Source organism: Melanostigma gelatinosum (genome assembly GCF_949748355.1).
Source record: "Melanostigma gelatinosum genome assembly, chromosome: 13".
Taxonomy (NCBI): Eukaryota; Metazoa; Chordata; class Actinopteri; order Perciformes; family Zoarcidae; genus Melanostigma; species Melanostigma gelatinosum.
In genome coordinates, this window is record NC_136646.1 from 22,360,535 (window position 1) to 22,381,620 (window position 21,086).

General features: G+C 45.0%; 3 protein-coding genes across 3 annotated transcripts in view; all 3 read right to left on the reverse strand.

Moving 5' to 3' along the window:
- myo15aa (myosin XVAa) overlaps positions 1–13,310 on the reverse strand; it is a 29,334-nt gene extending 16,024 nt beyond the window's left edge. The window contains exons 1-29 of the mRNA XM_079281012.1: positions 12,909–13,310; positions 12,386–12,468; positions 12,090–12,153; positions 11,773–11,882; positions 11,180–11,254; positions 9,270–9,360; positions 8,699–8,802; positions 8,521–8,584; positions 8,308–8,421; positions 8,049–8,210; positions 7,645–7,758; positions 6,985–7,043; positions 6,520–6,643; positions 6,307–6,402; positions 5,941–6,072; positions 5,707–5,832; positions 5,423–5,500; positions 5,149–5,306; positions 4,992–5,037; positions 4,746–4,870; positions 4,429–4,546; positions 4,142–4,317; positions 3,417–3,501; positions 3,177–3,230; positions 2,967–3,048; positions 2,415–2,545; positions 1,336–1,431; positions 724–959; positions 336–526 (exon numbers count right to left, since the gene is read on the reverse strand). Coding sequence (XP_079137138.1) covers positions 336–526; positions 724–959; positions 1,336–1,431; positions 2,415–2,545; positions 2,967–3,048; positions 3,177–3,230; positions 3,417–3,501; positions 4,142–4,317; positions 4,429–4,546; positions 4,746–4,870; positions 4,992–5,037; positions 5,149–5,306; positions 5,423–5,500; positions 5,707–5,832; positions 5,941–6,072; positions 6,307–6,402; positions 6,520–6,643; positions 6,985–7,043; positions 7,645–7,758; positions 8,049–8,210; positions 8,308–8,421; positions 8,521–8,584; positions 8,699–8,802; positions 9,270–9,360; positions 11,180–11,254; positions 11,773–11,882; positions 12,090–12,153; positions 12,386–12,468; positions 12,909–13,295 — 3,481 coding nt within the window. The 5' untranslated portion in view covers positions 13,296–13,310. The remainder of the gene's footprint in view (positions 1–335; positions 527–723; positions 960–1,335; positions 1,432–2,414; positions 2,546–2,966; positions 3,049–3,176; positions 3,231–3,416; positions 3,502–4,141; positions 4,318–4,428; positions 4,547–4,745; positions 4,871–4,991; positions 5,038–5,148; positions 5,307–5,422; positions 5,501–5,706; positions 5,833–5,940; positions 6,073–6,306; positions 6,403–6,519; positions 6,644–6,984; positions 7,044–7,644; positions 7,759–8,048; positions 8,211–8,307; positions 8,422–8,520; positions 8,585–8,698; positions 8,803–9,269; positions 9,361–11,179; positions 11,255–11,772; positions 11,883–12,089; positions 12,154–12,385; positions 12,469–12,908) is intronic.
- Positions 13,311–14,250: 940 nt separating this feature from the next.
- On the reverse strand, positions 14,251–16,151 carry LOC306786730 (uncharacterized protein; the record flags this gene model as incomplete). Its single annotated transcript, XM_079281576.1, has 4 exons — positions 14,251–14,426; positions 14,570–14,770; positions 15,209–15,844; positions 16,121–16,151. The coding sequence occupies 4 exons, from the start codon at positions 16,149–16,151 to the stop codon at positions 14,251–14,253; spliced, it is 1,044 nt and encodes a 347-aa protein (XP_079137702.1).
- Positions 16,152–16,176: 25 nt separating this feature from the next.
- Positions 16,177–18,638, reverse strand: LOC306786731 (uncharacterized protein; the record flags this gene model as incomplete). The annotated part of the gene is made up of 3 exons (XM_079281577.1): positions 16,177–16,287; positions 16,824–16,915; positions 17,033–18,638. The coding sequence occupies 3 exons, from the start codon at positions 18,636–18,638 to the stop codon at positions 16,177–16,179; spliced, it is 1,809 nt and encodes a 602-aa protein (XP_079137703.1).
- Positions 18,639–21,086: the final 2,448 nt, after the last annotated feature.

Sequence of the window (21,086 nt, forward strand, 5' to 3'; positions counted from 1 at the left end):
ACAGAGAGCCGTGTAGTTCTATTACCTGATCCTGAGTGTGAATTAATGACGAATAATCAAGAGCTGTAATTGATCCCACTCATTAAAAGTGCTTATCTTTGAAGCTTGTGCTCATTTAAACTGAGAAACCTGAGAAAGACAACTTACATGATATTTTAATAAAGTGGGAGATTTATGTACAGCTCAATTCAAAGGGAAGAATTAAATGCGGTTTATTTTGTGAATATTTGTGAACTTGTCTGCGCCTGATCTGGTCTCCGTGTTCCAGCATAAAAACACAAGGAAGTGAAAACTGCGTGATGTCATTTTAAAAAGAAATGCAAGATGCATCTCACCATCAAAACAGTGCACGTGCAACACCATGTTCGCCTTCTTCCTATTGGCTGTCCACTCCAGCAGCGACAGCGGATAGGTCCGTGCAGTCTCGGGGGTGGAGCCTGATCCGAGCTGTGTCTTCTGATTGGCTTGGATGAGTCTGTGTTGCAGTAACGCCGGGCAACCAGCAGGGGCGTGGTCAGACACAAACCTGGAGGGAAAGGACACCTGAAGTTAAACATCTGCCCCTCTAACTCCCTGAGGCATAAAGGTAAAGACTGTTAAAGAAAGTTGTTTTAGTGAGCTGCAGTCTTTTTATTTACATTACTACCAAAACCCCGTTTGCACGTGAAGGTGTATTTTCAGCAACAGGATTTCTGTTCACATGTGTAAGAGACGATGTCTCACTTCAGCAGATATTTGTCCATCTTGGTCGACGGCGCGAAGCTGCAGACACACGCCAGCAGCAGCAGCCAGCCTCTCTCTGCGTTGTCACGGTTCACGTTCCTCCACACCTGGTTGACGACCTGAGCCAGGAGCTCGTCCTGTAACCCTGGAGTAGACAGGCCCCTTTGGATGATGTAATTCCCAAACATGTTTTCTTGCGCCCCGTTCAGGTGAGGGTCCCCCATGAAACGTAATACCTGAAAGCAGAACAAAGGCAAAAATGATATCCTACTGGCTTGTCGCATGTTGTGTATTGTTGTACTGTAACGTAATACTTTCAACTTGTCTGGATTTCTGCCTTGCTGTCAATTTGGGACAAGCAATGACGAGAGAGAAATGCTATGAAAATACATTTTCCTATGTCCTGGCCACTAAGATCGGTGTGTTATTGATTCACAGTGTAACTTGTACAGCTTAACTAATGTTTAGAAAGTTGTTTCATAGAACAACAATGACACAGAAGCCGGGACTAGATGGTGAGACTGGGCAGCGAGCCACTGGAGACCTAGCCTTGGCAATGTGTGCCTGTATCTTTGTAAAGGACAGCAGTGCAGATTCAAGGAGTCCGCCTACCATGATGAAGAGCTGCACAGCTTCTCCTCGGAAGTCCTCCTCCACACGGGTCAGAGGTGAATCCAGAGGTGCCATCAACATCCCAAACTTTGGTTCCTACAGAGACAAAGGATTGACATTGTTTTTGGGAAGCACAACAACGTGACATTTCCAAAGGTTACAGCTGGAGAGTACCTGGTGACTGCGCCTGCTGCCATTATCATAAGTCACATTTCTATTGAGCACTGCGTTTTCCTTTTTAGTTTTAGTTACAGCAGCTGCCTTTACAAAGTATGTACTGTTGTATATAGTATGAATTCAACCGGGACATACTACTTCATCATTCTACTTCGCTCATATATCCGCTGCGCAGAGGATCGTGGGTCAGAATGGACAGAAAAGCCTGCTGGCTTGCATACTGCAAAATGCGACCAGATGCAGTACATCTTGGTATTTTTGGTACTCTACATTTGACATACTATGTATTGGCACAAAATAAATATTTTTCTGGCATACTGAATACTATGGTAGTGTGGTTATTAGAACGCACATTACTACTATTACTGCGACTATAACTGCTGTTTTTATTCTATTACATCCACTGCTGCTGTTATTACTATTAGTAGTAGTCATATACTATGATTTCTGCTATTATTATTATAGTTCTATTATATTCACCGTGACTATTATTATTTTTATTAGTCTTTTTTCGATTGTTATTATTATAGCTTTCGTGCTATTACTGTTGTTGCTGTCTTTCTCTCTCCCTCCCTCCCTCTCTGTCTTTCTCTCTGTATCTTCTTTCTGTCTCTCTTTCAACCCAAACATTCAAGGCAAATGGCCGCCCACCCAGAGTCAGGTTCTGCCCGCGGGTTCTACTCGTTAAAGGGGAGTTTTTTTCTTGCCACTGTCGCCCAAATGCTTGCTCATGTGGGATGTTGGGTGTCTGTAAATTATAGAGTGCAGTCTAGACGTGATCTACATGAGAAGTGTCTCTAGATAACTTCTGTTATGATTCAACGTTATATCAACAGAAATTGAACGTACATATTATACTGCACATTCCAAGCTGACCGTAATACTGTGAGCATACATCTCACCCTAAAGTAGATCTGCACATAGCGGTAGAACGGGTAGTTGTTGATGTCCAGAGGCAGAGTGAGTTGAGCCTCTTCCTGGATATGAGGAGCTTGAAGCAGAGCCAGACAGTCTGAGTGCAACTCCCTCCTGACTAGAAGGAGAGAGAGAGAGAGAGATAAGGACAAACGACAAGTCAACCAGCATTCATACTGTATACTGTAGGTGCATGGAGTCCTTAAAGTACATTTCAACAGGAATACTACTGAAAACGAAGACACTACTAGGATACATTTAACATATAGTGTGCTACTTTATATTACTAATGGACTGTTGAAGCTGAAAGGACATGATATTTCGGGCATTCATTTTCCTCTCATGGTTTATTTATCCGCTGAAGCCACTCCTGTCCCTCTTCTGTCAGGACTCTTCAAGTCAATCATTGCTGACACTGTCAGTGGTGATGAGATGAGACGCACTCACAGAGCTGAACGAAGTGCTCAGCTATTTGGTTCATGAATAATAATATGTGTGCACATTAATGTCACAAAAAGAAAAGACAGACATTAACAGACCTCCTGCTGCCTGCAGCAAGGCGCCCAGCTCTGCAGGGATCACCAAGTGTGTGACGTTAACCACCTCCCTCTTGGTCAGCTCCTGAAAGAGATTTTAATGTTCAACGACCGACTGCCAAAGCCGTCCTGTCTTGTGGGAGTAAAAACGTGCTCCTTTTACAGACACACGTCTGTATTTTTAAGTGTATGCTGTCCGAAGTTCCATCTCACCATCTCTCTCCTCCTCCTCTCCTCTTCAGCTTTCCTCTGAGTGTTAAACTTCCTCTGCAAACAGATCACAGAAATCACACACTGAACATTTCCACTTTCATCCAGAGCAAGACGATGCTGAAGCACAACATTGGAACAAAAGTGGGTGATATTTTCAACAGTATATCCCTCAGTGACTCATGTGGGCATGGAAAGGTTGCATCCCTTAGAAATGAAAGGATATTGTCCTTTGAAGCGTACCTTGATGTATTGCTTGCGGTTGACGTACATGTGGACGAGAGAGCGGAACCGAACTAGACTCTCCCTCATTTTCACATAGCGCTTCCTGCAGGGCAGAATGAAGAATTGGAGTAACACCATTAACACATGTCTCAGACCTAATGTCATGTTTTGATCCCATTTACTGAGGAACTTTTGTTACAGATACAAAGAGATAACCGTTGCAGGCATTCTACAAGTACAAGTACTTTGTCACAGGAGGCACCGTTAGCCTGGCTGGCTGGTTGGAAGATGTTGCTGGCGGGGATTTGTTTAAAGGGCCGTTGCACTTTATTCAATCCCCAGGTTTCTACCTCCAATGTTGATGAGTGTATCTGTCACAGGCCATGCTTACTCCAGTAATAAATATCATAATGTTTCTTCCTTTGATATATAATATGACCAAAAGATAAAGGTGTTTTTATTTTGCCTACCATTGATTTAAATGACATACTGTCCCATAAAAAGGACCATAATGTACCATATTTAAAAAATCTATGTGTTCCCTATAAGACAATGTTGTCTATCAGTGTGTAATTTGTCTTCCTCACGACTGCTGTACACAATGTAGATGGTAAACATGAGTGGCCTAACATACCGTCTTAAATGTGAGAACCACAATTTCTTTACATGAATACTTGTCCGTCAAATCAACTAAATCAAGCTTTTTTTACTCGTTTAATCGTTCTGAAACTAGAGAAGCCGACCTTGTGAGGAAGCCTCGGCACTGTGCCTGCAGCCCGATGATCTTTTTGCGGAATTCCACGAAGCGTTTCCTGACGAAGAACATGCGGGTGTACCGCTGCAAGGTGAGAGCCGCAAGTTGACGGGAGCGCTCCCGTTTACACTCCAACAATTGGTAGACGTCCTCCTTCAGAAACAACTGCCATACACACACACACACACACACACACACACATGTTGTTAGCTTGTGTTGCTGGGTATTCTTTATTTCTGAAAGGGTTAACATGAACAAACTAGAGGAGAAACTCACCTTTGTGACTCCTACGTGGTAGGCTCCTGGTCTGAGAAGACACAGCTTACTGAGCATTATCGCACAGTTCTCTCCATTTGCAGCTGGAGGCTCTGGTAACCCCACCAGGGACTTATATCTGGGGATGGCACACATTCACATGCATGTATACAAACACACAAACAAATGCAGTGTCTTATCAAATTTGGCGAAGAAATATGGCTTGTTGGTAATATAATTATCTCTTCTGTATCTTTTCAGACATGTTAGCTCTCACTCCCCAAACTAACCACTTAGGGCCTTCCACCATCCAGTGACTAATACTGTGTGTATGTTACCTGAACAGGAAGACGTAGAATGGCATTCTCACAGGATACCCCTCTCGACGGATCCGAATGGTCTCGAGGGCACCCGAGTGTCTCAGCTGGCAGTTGACCAGGTCGTCCTCAAATACACCTGGTTGCTAAACACGGACGTCAGAACATTTGACAAACAATGACTGTCAGGACATAGTGGGGGGGGGCTGAACTCATGCAGATCAAAATCAGCGTCACAGTAGAAATACAGAATGTCTGAAAACCTACCTTTATATTATTTGGCTTAATGCAGCGAACAAAAAAAGGGTTGCACCTGAAACGGAAGAATAAAGTTGAAAAGTAAAGTAACATTTCCTGCTTATTATTTATGATGTAAAATCTTTATAAACTTTAAGATCTCCACTTTCACATCTCTCAGGATCACCTCTCCATCTTCTCCACCAGCTCCAGCAGGGACTGTTGGAACCTGTTGCTGACGGTGGGAGCTTGGTATCTTCTGGTGACCGTGCTGCTCTTCCTCATGCGACCTCCTCTCTGCTGACCCGTGACCTCAGCGTGAACCAGGAAGAGGTTTGACACCATCTGGAGACACGCAACAATTCACGCATTTCACTGCAGTTGTTTATGTTCACATGAATTAGATACGGTATCCATGAGTACATGCATATGTTGATGTGAGGAGGTGCGTCTCCTCTCACCTTGTTCTTGCTCTGAATGAAAAGGTCCAGGACATCCTGACGGACCTGGTCGTGATTCTTATCGAGGAACTTGTGAACCTGTGAGTCATTGACATCACTCATTATTGAAAGACATGTCAGCGAATAGTGGTGGATTTCCTAATTGTTGTTGCTTGTTTTCCAGTTTTCTCTCTTACTTTTCCTCAACCTATTCTCAGCCTCTATGGCTCTGTAAATGGCAATTCCGCCACCTGGCCAACAGCAGGCTTTTGTCACCTGAGATGAGCCGATGAGGAGCTGCGTACCTGGTAGGTGACCCGGCCGGCAAAGTGCTTGACGGTGAACTCTGGGAGGGGCATCTTTGGCTTCTGATACAGTGGGTTGTTGCCATGGTGGTAGTGACACTTTTGGAGGAACGTGTGGTCTGTCGCCTGGCAACAAAAGCAGCAGATTTTAAGTGACATGTACGATAATACTACGCGTGGGTGTAACAGCTGTTCAAGTGTCTTCAGCTTCTCTTTCGGTGTCTCCTGCCCCACCTGTGGGAAACAGCTCTGGTCATCCAGGATCCTCAGTATCCCATGAGGCTTAGCGGCAATGAGGTCAATGCAGGGCTGGTTGTCACTGAAAGGGATGCTCTGCCAGGGGATCTGTTCCCGGCTGTACTCCTCCTGCATGGGGGTCACATGCAATACAATTTCCTGTACAATGACTTCACATGTCTCATTACTGTTTCTAATTGAATTACTAATGTTTCCAGCACCAACAGCGGTATGTTTCTATCCTTGTCTGCATATGAGCATGCACACGTTTAAGTGTATTTTGTGGGTGCGTTAGTGATGTGAAGCATGAGTATGTGTGCGTGTGAGTATTCGAGTGGCCCTGCAGGTGTGACGTTGACTCACCTGTTCCTCCCTGAACACGATCCTGTTGAAGAAGAACTGCAGGTACTCGTTTGCATAATTAATGCAAAGCTGCTCAAAGCTGTTGAAGGTCAGATCCTATTGGTCACACACACACACACACACACACACACACACACACACACACACACACACTGGAGTCTTTCTGCTGTGCAACACAAGAAAGTGACTGACAGGTGATAAGATGTGTTGTACCTCAAATCCGTAAATGTCCAGGATGGAGATTGAGACGGTGTGTTGGCGGGGGTACACCTGAGCGTTGATCCTCTCTGTTAACCAATGGAAGAGCAGCGAGTACAGGATCTTGGCAACAGCATCTCTGGAGAACAAAGACAAACAAGCAAAGACAAACAGCGTGTGGGACAGGAATAGTGCAAGGAAATTAATATAACTGGTCCGTACATAATTCACTATTATCTTTAAGGTGATGTGAGAAAGAAGTTATTGCATAGAAGTTATGGAGTAACATATGTATGGAGACTAACATACATTACTCTCACAGGGGAAGTCTTGCAACAGATATCTAATACTTAGATTCATGTCGATTTCCAAAAGAATAGTTTTGTTATTTCCCTTTCAGAATGGTATTACATGAGGAAAGCATCTGGAGGAAAAATAAAACATTTTCATGAGGACCATGTCTGGTATGTTGTCTCTCACCTGGCATCAACAGCACTTTCCACACTCAATGGGGTGTAGATCTTGTCCCTCATTGTCTCCTGTAGAGAAGACAGACGGGCTTAAATGTAAAGGCTGCTAAAATCTCATTTTGTCCGGTCTGTTTTTACGAGCGATTGGGACTTCTCTCCTACTGATGCTACTACGACTGACTCCTCTCCTGTTACGCAGAAATCGTAGGAACCGGCTTTGTAATTAGAAATTCAATTAAACAAGAGGCTCTTAGAGTAGTGCGTACAAGTGTGCATGAGGGCATCGCAGGTCAGCGGTTTGACGAAAGACACTTGACATGGAGCTAAAATCCAAGACACAAAGACACAGTGAAGGTATCAGAGTACGGCGTCAATGCAGATGACGCTAAGGCTCATTATTTTTAGCTAAATCAGGATAAAAATTGCATCTTAAATTATTTTTTTAATTACTTTGGGGGTCTCTGTCACCTTATCAGCAGCTTATTTGTGTTTCTTGACATGTTTACAACTGGAACAAAGAAGAATTAGTTTACTACAAAATGTGGGGAATGGCGTTAAATCACCACTCAGTCCAAGAATGACAAGGACTCAAACCTCTAGCACCTGCAGAGATGTCCGTATAGGTACCCGCATTCTAACACACATGCACATAAAACAGTTTGATACTGACTGTGACTTTGTAGGTGATGGCTTTCTGTAGTCCCTCTGGAGAGATCTGCAGCAGCTCTGCCACCACTCTGATCTCCTGAGCGCTCACCACCGACGCCACCTCCTGGCCATCGGACTGTGGTGCAGAAGTAGAGAGACAAAAAACACACTTGATCTGTCATCTGATTCTGGTTACATATCGCCAATGTCGTAATTTTTTCATATTAAAGTTAAGTTTAGTTCATGTCAAATTTTTAGCTCATTGCATTTTCAATAAAATCAACTGATTGGCCAAAATATTCTAAAAAAAATTCAGAAACGTATGCTGTATATATGTTCAATATTTGTGGATTACTTGAATTTTCTACAATTAAAAAATAAACAAAAATGAAATCAAAGATAGAAAGATCACTTAGTAAACTCTACCTCATATCTCTGAAAGTAGACATTGCCCAGGTGCAGTATGGAAGAAAGAACTCTAAAGATGGCCGACTGGTCATCAGGGGTGAAGTGAAGGATCTCCATGGCAGCGAGCAGACGCAGGAAGTCCTCTGCGTCATTCTTTCCTGTTATTCCACAATCCCCTCCCTTTACGGAGAGAAAGGTCACAACGGTTTGAGTGAAGAGTTCACTTGATCCGAGTATCTCCACATGAGGCAGATGGTGATGCTGCTCTGTCTTCTACCTGGTTGAGGTAATAGTAGGTCTCAGCCTCTTGGAGGTAGAAAGCCTGCCTCTGCTGCGAGGGAAGACCTGCCAGCAACTCGTAGAAGATATGATAGTTCCTCTCATCTTTGGCCTGAGGGGAAAACACACATTTAACACTTCATACTTTAAACATACAGAAAAGTAAAAGATATAAAGTGTCATCTTGTGTATTTGTCCATGTGTGTGTCACCTGGAAGACGATACGGGACTTTTCCAGCAGATACTGAGAGGTTATGGCACCACTGATCACACCACTGGACACAGAGAGAGAGACAGCACAGAGCAAACCAGAGAGGATAACATATATTTATATATCGTAGCTACAAAGTGTTTTACAATAAAAACTTGTTTTTCTATTTCATACTCACTCCTCCAGAAAGACTTCTATGTATTTCCCAAAGCGACTGGAATTATCGTTCCGTACAGTTTTGGCATTTCCAAAAGATTCCAGCAGAGGAGCTGCCTCAAGTATCTACCGAACATTCAAACACACGGTGAGTGAACAACCAGGTTGAATGTGAAACAGCAGCTTGTTTACCACCATTGTTAAATGCTGGTCTGTGACACACAGAAATATGAGTTAACTCAGATCCTGATCAATCAGGTAGCTGAAGGGATGCGAGATGGATTTTTCTAAAGCAAGTCAAAGAAAATTCACGTGGAAACACAACAGCTCTCATGAATATTGTCACACAGCAAAACAAAGCAACCTGCTATTCCTTTAGCCACATGTGAAGATGAATTGTAAAATATAATGTCATGCATCAAACCCTACTACCTCAATCTGCATCCAAGAAGAGCAAGCAGAGACACGAAGACATGGAAAAAAAGATGCACAGAGGAATTAGTCATCCTTCAAGACAGGAACGTGTGTGTGTGTGTGTGTGTATCCGAATCTGCTGGCAGCAGTGTGTGCATGTCAGTAGTGTGTGTGTGTACCTGTTGCACACGATTGGATTTGTGATGAATTGCTGCTAGGTAGCGAAGGACGAGTTTGGTGGCCTCTGTTTTCCCAGACCCGCTCTCCCCACTGAAACACAGCAACATACATTCAATGGACTTCAATATGACTCAGTAGTTGATACAATATATACAGTGAATCGTAGTGGTCCTGCTGAAGCAATCAGAGCAATTTTTCTGTGCATGTCAGACATGCAAAGATATTGTGACAATGAGTGCCTAATAAACTGTGCTGCTCATCAGCACGGAAAGGGAGGAAACCATGAAAACGATGGTACATTTGAAGGACAAACATATAAAAGGGTTTTCTACCTCAGAATCCTGACACGGTAATTCCCTGTAATATACCGAAACCAATATCAGTCAAAATAATTTAAATTATATACTTTGTCAAGTTGATTCCTTTGCACGCATCCAGGACAGCCCTCCTGCTGAAGGCTACGTTCCCATACATGGTGCTTTTGAAACCTTTATTGGTATAAAGCTTTCCATAAACAGCCAAAAGACCATATTTTTACACACTACTGAAATTCACACTGACTGTGTGAAATACAAATCTTCAAACCTCCAAATTCTGGTTTATTACCGAAAACCACACTACTAGCTACAATCTATACATACGTTTTGGACAAAACTAGTGCTGGTATTTAGCATTCTTTAATGGTATCGGCTGGAGGAACTTTATTGGCTGTGATAGTCCATTTGCTAAAAAGGTAAAGTGGGAGCTCATTAAGAGTGAACATTATCTGCACTTTAAGCACCACTACACCCAGCTTTTATTCATCACTTAGTGTCCATTATATGATCCTACTCACCTCCCTGCTGGTGCTTGTTGGACTTAATTGACTACGTGATGCGAGACCAAGCTAATTATTCATTAGGCAAGGCCTCAATTTCACTTTTGGGTTAAACCACCTGGAACGCTCGAACGCACACACACCGTTCTTCATCACTGCCAACAGCTTACCGCTAAATGCAACCATTATGCAAGCTTGGCCACATTGGGGCAGGAGTGTGAGTGTGTGTGTGTGTGTGTGTGCGTGTGTGTGTGTGTGAATTTAGGGACACCAGCACCGTGACCACATTCCAGCATGAGGTTTCAACTCACGGGCTGGTTAGCTAAAAACCAGGCCATTACTGGTCACTGTACACTGCCTCTAAATAAGCACCCAGTGACTTGCACACAAACACAGGGTTTGCACATGTGCACTTGGACACACACACACACACACACCTCTGAAAGATAATCTGGTCCTGGCCAGACCTGGCTGGGCTTTCCTTACAGGTATCCCCTTGCGAGTGCGGCTAGAGTGTTCCAGGTGTGTGCGAGAGTGGACGTTTGTGTATTTCATATGATTGTTTCCAAAAGCACACGCCGATGCCCAAGTGTGTGGATGTACTGTATACGTGTCTGTGCTTTTACATCCGAGTTGGATGTAAATGGCCTCTGAGTGTATGTGAGATCAGTTTTGACAGGAAGTGAGGCGCCTCTGATCTGTCTTAAGTTTGCTGGCCAGAAAACCACAGACAGACACTCATGAATTTACAAACACTAATCCAGCTTGAGATGGAAACCAAGACGCTTCATGGACACTGCGTATACCAAGGTTAAAGCTTTACAACACCTTGGAAGGTCACTAATAACGTGCAAGAAAAACACTGTGAATGTCGTTTCATTTAAAACACTTGTGTCAATCAGGTGTAATGTATGATGAACGGTATGAGATGTATAAATTATGAAGCGATGACAGACTCAGTCCTCGTTGATTAAACTCTTATGTAAAAATCATATGTATGGTTTTGAACTTCGACGTCTGGTTTACAGGTACATGGAAAGTGAAAATAAATTAGGATTTTGGTGAAGATTACGGAGAGTGTGAGCATCTTACCTGATTATTATGACCTGGTTGTGTTTGGCATCCATCATTTTGGAATAAGCAGCGTTTGCTATGGCAAACAAATGCCTGAAGGAGAAAGAGTAGCTGCTTCAACTCCCCAACGATGAAATCAAAATGACAAACTACGTCTTGTACAGAGTAGACAGAGGGTGCTGGTGTAGCCACAACCTAACATTTTGAGAGTATTTTTGTAAAGGTATACTCTACATGAAAATAAGATATTGGAATAATTTACAGATCCCCCCTCTGCACCTGCTGAATCCTTTAACTGTATGATTTATACTATAAATAAGAGAGATGAAAGAAATTAACTCAAACTCTATGACTTTGTCTCTACTTTTCCCTTCCCTGCCTTAACGATTTACCTGAACCATTCCTTCCTGATTTTACTTAAAACAGATGAGCTTCAAATCTACCCATTATTATTCTTTCATTGCAATCAAGGCAACAAAACGTTTGCGAATTTAAAAAAATGTATCTATTCTGCTGTGTTTTTACCATATAATGTACTAAATTATAACATACTAACAATCCTTGCGTTCCGTTGTTTGTTTTAAATTTACTGTCCCCACAGTTTGACTTACGGAGGGTTCTCTCCCAGAGCATGACCCTTGTACAGCAGCACCATGTCCGTCCCATAGATGTTGTACATCTTGTAGGGGTTCACAGACACCAGAATACTACCTATATATGTCTAAAAAAATAAAAAAAATAGGGAGGAAAAGAATGAAATGGAAGTCCAAAAAGTAGAAGAAAAACAAAAAGAGAGGTTTGTAAAATTAACACAAACTCAAAATAAACTGATACGACTTTAGATTCATAGGTTTGAGAAATGTTCAGGAGTATAATTTTCTTATGTAGGTGGTTGTATGTTGGATGTGTGTGCTGATCAGATACTTGCATAAATAAGCTGCCTCTCAGATCTTTTCCTCAGGTTCAGCAGAACACCTCCTTCATGCATCTCCCTAGACAGAAGCAGTAAAACAAAGGATAGCAACCTCAGATCACTCACCATCAGGACCATTTTCTAATCCTCTACACTCTGATAAACACAAACATGTCTGCAGGTCATTATCATGACAAACCAAATAGAATATCATTTTTGAGTTATCTAACTCTGTTTTTTATTTTTACACATTTTACTGTTGCACTTTGTAGGTTTCTCTCAGACTCAAGTGTGTGAGCTATTTTACTTACTCTAACTGCGTCATATCTTCCACTCCATCTTCCTCTCGCTGCTCGCGGTGAGCCATGGTGGGCAGGCTTCTGATTGAGTACATCTAAAATACACGTGTACACACTCAGACATTACTACATAATGCATGCACATAGCGCTGTGCACAAAGTACACAATAATACATGCACTCACTCATTTAGATATATCAATTCTTTCTCTTTTCAATGATTCTAATCTTGATTGTATCAGTCCCTGTTCGCCATTCTCTCACCAAAATAAATGTACACATTTTACTTTCCTGCTCAATGTGCCCATCACCTTTCTAAGCATATGTTCTGCTCTTTCAACCATAAACACATTAAGTAAGCTACCATCCATCTGATTGATCCTCACCACTAAAATCCACTACTGTGCCAGGCTTTCACCTTAACATTACACTTGCAACTGCAAGATTACACTATAAGCATTAATACTAAGAGTATAGGGACCAACATTAACTATTTTGTCTACTTGTAATTTGAATCATGTATTTAAAACTTGTACCTTGTCAAACCACTGCCCCTGTGGTTCCCCCTCCCTGCTGAGATTCCACTGCCCTGGTTCATGCCCCACTTGTCCCTGTCCCATCAGGCTGTGGGGGTCCAGCAGCTCCCCGTCTTTATACATGGACCACTTATTGAGGTTCTGCACTGTGCCATGAGGTAGAACCCTCTCTGCACCCCACACATCCACATCTTGCTGCAGTCCCAAGCTTTCAACTCCGGGGCCCTGTGCCCAGTGCTGTTCTGGGCCGGGTCCCTGGACCTGGGGTGAAACTACAGCATATGAGGGTAGGCGGAAAGAGGCCCCTCGGAGTTGAGGGTTATGCAGGGCACCAGAGAGATTAAGTGACCGGGGTTCTGGGGTGCTAGGGGCACCAAGCCGTGCCATGATATTACCATTAGGGAGACGGTAATTTGCCCCACGAAGGTTTGGGTTCTTTGATAAGGCATTAGACAGGTCAAGTGTTCGGGGTGCAGCAGTGGGCTGAGGGCGGGTCATCAGAGTTCCATCAGGCAAACGGTAGGTGGCAGATCGGAGGTTCGGGTTTCGGAGAGCGTTGGAAAGGTCAAGGGAGCGTGACTCAGCGGGATTAGCAGAACCAGGCTGCCTCAATAGTGACGTATCTGGGAGTCTGTAGGAAGCACCTTGAAGTTTAGTGTTTAAAATTGCACCAGAAAGGTTAGGACTGGAGGAGGCAGTGGTGTAAGCTTGGGTTTGATTTCGTGAAAACAATGATGATCCTTCTGGGAGCTGAAACTTTGCTTTACGCAGGTTAGCATTCATCAGGGCGCTTGATAGCCCCGGTGATGATACTACACTCTCAGGATTCTGCATCTCTTCTACCGGATATGATAGAAATGAACCATCTGGTAATCGATAAGAAGCCTTACGAACATTAGCATTGAGAAGAGCAGAGGAGAGCACAGAAGATGAAGGGGTGGCCGGCTGAGGTGCTGGCTCGTTTCTTGGAACAAAAGTTCCATCTGGCAGCCTATATGTTGCTTTATGTACATTGGGGTTCAACAGTGCAGAAGAAAGCATAGGTGAGGAAGGGGATGGTGCAGGTGTGGGCTCTGTCCTTGTTACAAGAGTGCCATCAGGCAAACGATATGTGGCCTGTCGCAAACTAGGATTGAGCAAGGCAGAGGACAACATAGAGGATGATAGGGGTGATGGACCTGGGGAAGGTTCAACAGGTTCAGTTCTGGTGACGAATGAGCCATCAGGTAGTCGATAGGTGGCCTGACGTAGGGTTGGGTTCTGCAGGGCATTGGAAAGCACAGAGGGTGACAGCCTTCCACCAACACTGACACCACCTCCAACATCAGTGGTAACTGGAGACTCAACAGGGCCTCGGGACATTGTCAAAGTGCCACCTGGAAGCCTTAACATGGATCCCTGGATGTGGGAGGTCCGCAATCCACCAGCAAGAAATGATGAGGTACCTCTGATAGTCCCTTGTTGGGGTGTGGTAGGAGGAGGGGCGGGAGAGGCAGGAGACATAGGGGAGAGGTGTCGCTGAAGGGGTGAGGCAAAGGAAGCATTACGGAGCTGGGTGTTAAGCATAGCAGAAGATAAGTATGGGGAGGAGGGTACAGATGGAGCAAGAGGGGCTGCTGCCTGATGAGGGGAGAAAACGTTTGTATAGACATTGGCATTACGTTGCAGAGGAGACGAGTAGGAGGCGCTGGCAAGGTGGGAGTTCTGCATCAAAGCATTGGATAGATTAACAGTGGCATACGGGTTCCCCTCCTGGCTTGCTTGGACATCAGCTGATATCACCACCTGGCCACCAGGTAAGGGGTAGGGGCTTCTCTGTAAAGGTGTGGTGTAGCTGGCATTCTGTAAATAAGGGTTCTGAACTGCGTGACCCAAAAACAGTGATGAGAGTGCAGGTTGAGGGAGGTTTTGGGGGTGGACTTCATACTGTGTTTGTGGGGTGGAGGGTCTCTGTAAAGGAGAAGAGTAAGCAGTGTTGGGGTAAGAGATAGAGGAGGGATGAGGAGATGGAGGAAAGGGAGCACCTATAATCTGAGGGTTTGGTAACGCATTTGTAAGCATTGGGGAAGGGCCTGGCTCCATCATTGTGTAGTCATACTGGGTGATCTGAGTCTGAGATGGCTGGAGACTACCATGAGAAAGACTGGGGTGAGGTACTTGAGGTTGAAAAGATGTTGGCCCTAGACTCATAGCCCTTTGGGGAAAGGGGGATGGTGGTTGAGACATGTAGTGCATGGGAGAAGCTGAACGGGAGGGCAGAGGAGATGAACGCCGCAGTGGTTGTGGAGATGGAGGTCTACTCTGCAGCCTACGCACTGATGGCTGGGGAGAAAGAGGGCCACTCTGTTTTAAAGAAGGCTGTGGAGAGACAGGAGGCACTGGAGGAGGTGCTCTGAATGACTGCCTAGATTGCAGAGAGGGCTGGTTTCTGGGCATACGGACTAGTGGCTGTCCCCTACCTACAGGTCTGTGGAAGCCTCCTTGGGGAGTACCAATTCGCTTTGACTCCCTTAACCCTGTAGGCCGGGAGCCTACCCTGGCTAACATGGGTGTTCCAGCTACGCCCGCTATCTGTCCTAAGTGAGGAGCCGGGCCACTATGGATAGAGGACCTGAAAGGGGCTACATGCTGAGTGACAGGGGGTCCATGCCTACTGCGTCTCTGTGAGTAGGTATTTGCTGGAGAGGGTTTCACAGCCCCCATGGGCACGTGACTTCGGCCTCCAGCACCACCTCTCAGCCTGCGAGTCGAGGACCGAGTGGGAAGGGGGCGATTGGTGATACGTGATGGGGAAGGAGAGGGAGGACGATGCGGTGAGGTGGGGCGGAAGGTTTGGGGGGGAGACTGAGATCTCTCGGGCAGAGGTGGGCTCCGTCTTTGTGGGGATGGTAGTGGAGGTGAGGGGGAATGCCTCAACTTGGATGTTTGTTTTCTACCTTTGAATAAATGCGGTCTGGTTGATGGCAGAGGTACAGCATCAGGAGGTGGTTGCTGTCTGAAAGAGAGTCTTGGGGAAGGTGGTGGGCTTGCTCTCTGCCTCAGTGAACCCCTCGGTGAAGATAGTGGGCTAGAAAGCGGAGATTGTGGTCGGACAGTTGATGGAGCCCTGCGCAACCCAACTCTCCCCCTTCCTCTTGAAAGGGATGGCTGAGCTCTAACCGACATCCCTCTCCTCTGGTGTGATGGAGATGCAGTTGAGCTGGGTGGCCTACGCCTTTGGGAAGACGGCATTTGGCCTGCCATTGAGGCCCGGTTAGTGAGCCCTCTCCTATGTGAGTGAGAGGAGAGACGGGGGTCCGGCTGTATGCCTGTTTGGAAGTCCATATGATGTGTTGAGAGGTGGGGTGAAGGAGGCGCCATTGCCCTTACTGATCCCTGCCTAAGAGACAGTTGAGGGGATGGAAGGGGACTCATTCTTCGCACTAGCCTAGGTGAGGCCACTGGTGAATGCAGTTGTGAATGCATCAGTGGAGGCATTGGTGGCTGTATTTGTGCGGCCATTGGTGACATTTGCCCCATATAGAACATTTGTGGGTCTTGGGGGAGGGATGGTTGGTACATTTGAGAGGCCAAATGCAGTGGTAGGGGAGATGGCGACATGTAATTGAGAGGAACAGAGAAAGAAGGGTGAGTAGGCAGAGGGAGAGTGAAATTATCCTGTTGAATAGCTGTTGGGGAGGTGCCTTGTCTAAGAAAAATGGGGGTTTGTTGTTGGTTCATGACAGTGGGGTAATGGGGCTGTGCAGGAAGGTATGTGGGAAGGGGTTGCTCATATTGTATATCGGACATCATTTCCAGATTGTTGAGGTCAAGAGCTGGGGAGTGAGGGTGGAACATTGGGGAGGTGGGATAAGAATTAAGAGGAGGAGGTGGCAGGGTTTCCACCTCTAGTCTGTCTTTTCCAAATAGCCTAACCTGGGGCCTGGGGACCCTGAACTGCTCTGCTGAAAATGGCTGAGGAAGAGGGTAAGACAGTTGCTCCTGTCCATATAGCTGTCCTGTTTCAGCTGGATCAAGCCCAGCGTCCATATAGAAAGGTTGCTGATAGGGGTTATGAATGGCAACGGGGTCCATATATCCCAGTATTGGGTCATTGTATAGGCCTGACACTACATCATACCCACCACTCATCATGCCATGTGGGTATGACATCCCATTGTTATAAGCCATATTGTGGTCAAAGTAATCTCCATACAGCTCGGGGTGATTGGGGTCATAGAAACCATCCATGGCATTATCATAGTAATCATATGTCTCTGGCTCCACTGCATACAGCATTCCATCTTCACCATAGTAATACTCCATCCCTTCTTCGCCATAGTAATCCTCATACTCATCATCGTAATAGCCATAAGGGTAACTGTAGTAATCCACGTCATCCTCATAGTACAAGTCATCATCATTATAAAAGTTGCCCTCATCATCATAGTAACCATATTCATCTTCCCACTCGTCATCGTCGTAGTATGCCAGTTCCCCTCCATAAGGGTCATATGGGTCATAGGTCATTGGTTGTCTCAGGTAGTCTCTAGGTCTCCCACTGTTGTGGTAATCTTCCTCATATCCATACTCATCATCGTCATACTCATACTCATTGTAATTAGTCTGTCCCCCTCTCGTGTCCCTGTTGGCAAATGACAGACTTCTTCGTTCCCGTCCTCCTGCTCGTGCCCCCAGCTGACCATGGCCCTTAGCAGTCAGGAACCTCCCTGTCAACCAGTTAGATGCTGCAGCCATCCTTCCTAACATCCAGCCTTTTGTCTTAAAGCCTGATCCTGCTTTCCTTTTACCAAACATGCCTTTAAACTTCCCTCCCAATCCCTTTGCCTCTGCTGCCATTTTTCCCTTGCCCCCTAAACCGGACAGATTTATTGTCTTTTTAGGTGGTGTGGTTTCTTTTGGAGAATCTTTCTTTTTATTAAACAAGCTGAAGCCAGACAGACCTGGCTTTTTGTCAGCGGAAGTCGATTTACCCCCGAACCCAGCAAAAAGCTTGCTGGATCCCAGAAGTGGTTTAGAAACACCAGGGGGCCTCTTTTTCTTGGAGATTCGTAGAAAAAGACGGGAGGTGCTTTTGAGGTTTCTCTTTGGTTTTGCTTTCTCTGCTTGCTGTTTAGAGGGCATGCTAAAAGGAGAAGACTTCCCTGTGAGGCCTGCGAGGGCTTTTGATGCTCCTCTGAGAGCTGTTGCCTTTGGTACTTTAGCGGCACTTGTGCTTTTCTTCTGTCCCTCTGACACAAAGCCCATCATCGTTTTGGAGGCCCCTTTGATGTTGACGTTACTCATATTTTTCAGGTTTAGCGCACCCATCCCTTTCTTCACTGGCGACTTCCCCTTTGTTTCCTCCTCTTCCTCATCATCCGATGGAGGTGAGTTTTTTGGAGGCTTAAAACCCTTCACAGCAATGGCCTTGGATGCACCTTTCAGAGCTGCTTTTCCTTTATTTTTCTTGGTAACTACCTCTTCCTCGCTGTCATCATCCTCTTCTTCCTCAGTCTCCATCTCCTCTTCTTCTTCCTCTGACCCCTCCTCTGACTCGCTTACAGGTTTCTTTCCCTTTCCCTTTTTTCCATCATCCTTCCCTTTCCCTTTAGCTGGTGGCTCCTCCACTTTCTTTCCCCCTTTCTTGTCATCTTTCCCTCCCTTCTTATCATCCTTTCCTCCTTTTTTTGGCTCTTCAGACTTGCCTTTCTTGGCAGCTGATTTTGTGTCACCTTTTTTTGGTGGCATGATGTTTCCTTACTCAAATCATTATAAAACAAGAAGAGGAAGAACAAGTTCCCAAAATGTGCTAAAGCAGGTCAGTATTAATGTCAATGGAGATATGTACTCTTGAGAAAAAGAGTCCGAATTGTAGCAACATCCTCTCATTCCCAATTATTTTCAGGTCTTCTCTCCCTTTTTCCTCCATTTGATCTGTTCTTGTAACACCCCAGAAACCCCAGCACAGTCCGTCCCAAGTCAGTTGTTCTATAATGCACACAGAGACAAACACAAACCACAGTACTTCAAAACACGATCTAGTATTGGAGTCAGAATCTCAGCCGTCAGTGCTCGCTCGCATTACAGAATGTCTTCAAGCATCGGCAAAAGAGCTGTTGTCTCTGTGTGAGTGAAAAGAGACAGCAACCTGTCTAGGAATGTTACCTTTCAAAAAATAGGCAGGCGCGTCTTGAATTTAAAATGTTATATTTATGCGAAAGAAAATGATCTAACTGGCTACAGTCCGTCTCAGTTTTACCCACTTGTTGACTCTGGTTCACTGAATTATTCCACTGAAGTCCATCCAGCATAGCAAAAATACTTCTTGTTCCTCTTTAAAGGCTTGTAAGTAACTTCCCAGGGTCACACGATGAATAAAAGAGCCTGCTGTCCTTTGTGTGTCTCCCATTGTCAGTGCGTCCTGTGAGTCCGGCAGTGAATCCTCATCTTGGCCGCCGCACCAACTTTGGCAGGACGTCCCCCCCAACAAGGAGATCCAACGTGAATGCGTCTGCGTGAGTCTCGGCCTTCGGGGGTGTCCTCCTCTTTGTCTGAGAGTGTATGCGTGTTGTATCCTCCCACATCCACGTCAGCTTGCCTTTCTGACCTCCTGCAACCTTCTGCATCTCTCTCTGGTTACTGCCGCTCCATCCATACCCTGTTTGCCTCAACTTGAGGCCTCATCATATCCTCAGCTCATGTGCATGCACATATGATCATATGTATTGTGTGTCTGTGTGTGTATAAGCATCAGAGTTCATCCCTATGATATAGTTGCAAAGGCCCACTTAAAGCACCAGCTATACTGCCTCGGGGTAACCCTATCTGCAGGCTCTCTCCTGTATGAATAATGCAGACTGCCTGAGCTGTTGCTAAACTGTGTCTGAGAGGCGAAGCCACACAGAGCCAAAACACACACACACACACACACACACACACACACACACACACACACACACACACACTGCCAGTAGCAGCATGGACCAGAGCTGAGAGTGATATATGCTAAAATGTCCACACAATCATTCAACAGTATGCACACAAACCATCAGTACATATGGGCACATTTGATGCAGGAAGATTCAACTCAGGACTTACTTGGGTTATTCAAATTTAGCAATAAAATGAATTATTGCTGTACCTGTTGATCAAGTCAGTGTTCCACTCCAGCTTGCTGAAGTCATGAATGTATAGCAAATTTCCACAAATGTGACCAGCTATATCAGGAACTACCCCATCAGAAATCATGTAGGCCTATTGGAGCCTGATGTACGAGGTCAAAAAAGCACCATTTCTTAATTTGCTGTCATTTTCTTTATCTTGACACGGCCATGATCCTCTAAATGCTCAGTGGCCATTAGGCATCTCTCTAAATATCATCATATGATCAAAAAAGGACAATCAAAAGAAATATTAAACCTTTTAATCATTTGTCTCTTCATCATCGTGGCTACAAAACATACAGACATGCTTCTCTGCCCGGTCAGAGGAAGAGCAAGGTGTAACATGGGCGGGTGTGAGGTGTGATGGCATTACATAAATGGCTGATGTTAATTCATTGAGGATGGTCTGATGTTAGCTCACTGAAGATGACCTGATGTTAATTCATTGATGATGGGCTGATATTCCAGGAGGTCATCTCAGTGGCAGATATGAATGTTTAATGGCTGCCCTGTGTTCTGGCTACGCAGCACGGATAAAACATTCATCGCAGGTCGCTCTAAATATAACACAAAGGGTCAACCCCGCTCTGGCCTCCCCAAGCAATGTATTATACATGCGGGCCAGTGTCAGGGGTTAAAGGTCAGACACCACACAGCAGACGGAGGATAGGGAGCGAATAGCAAAATAAAGAAAGGACAAACTGATAAACATGTTCTGATAACAGCAAACTCTGAACATTCAAAGACATTTATCGACATGGAAATATAATTTCTTCTAAGTTACTAAAAAAAGAAGTAAGATCTTGATCACTTATGTCAATTACAGTTAACAGGTCCACCTCCATCTTTTCTTTCCGCCGGCTTGAGTTGGAACGACTAATAGTCTTGACCTAAGATACGATCTGAGAAGAAGTCTGTATCACGTATCCTCAGGAGCAGTGACCATGACAAAACTCTACACTGTCTGCAGGCTGCACAGCAATAACAACAACAGCAGCTGTTGGTATCATCTAACTGCAGACTAAGATAAGGG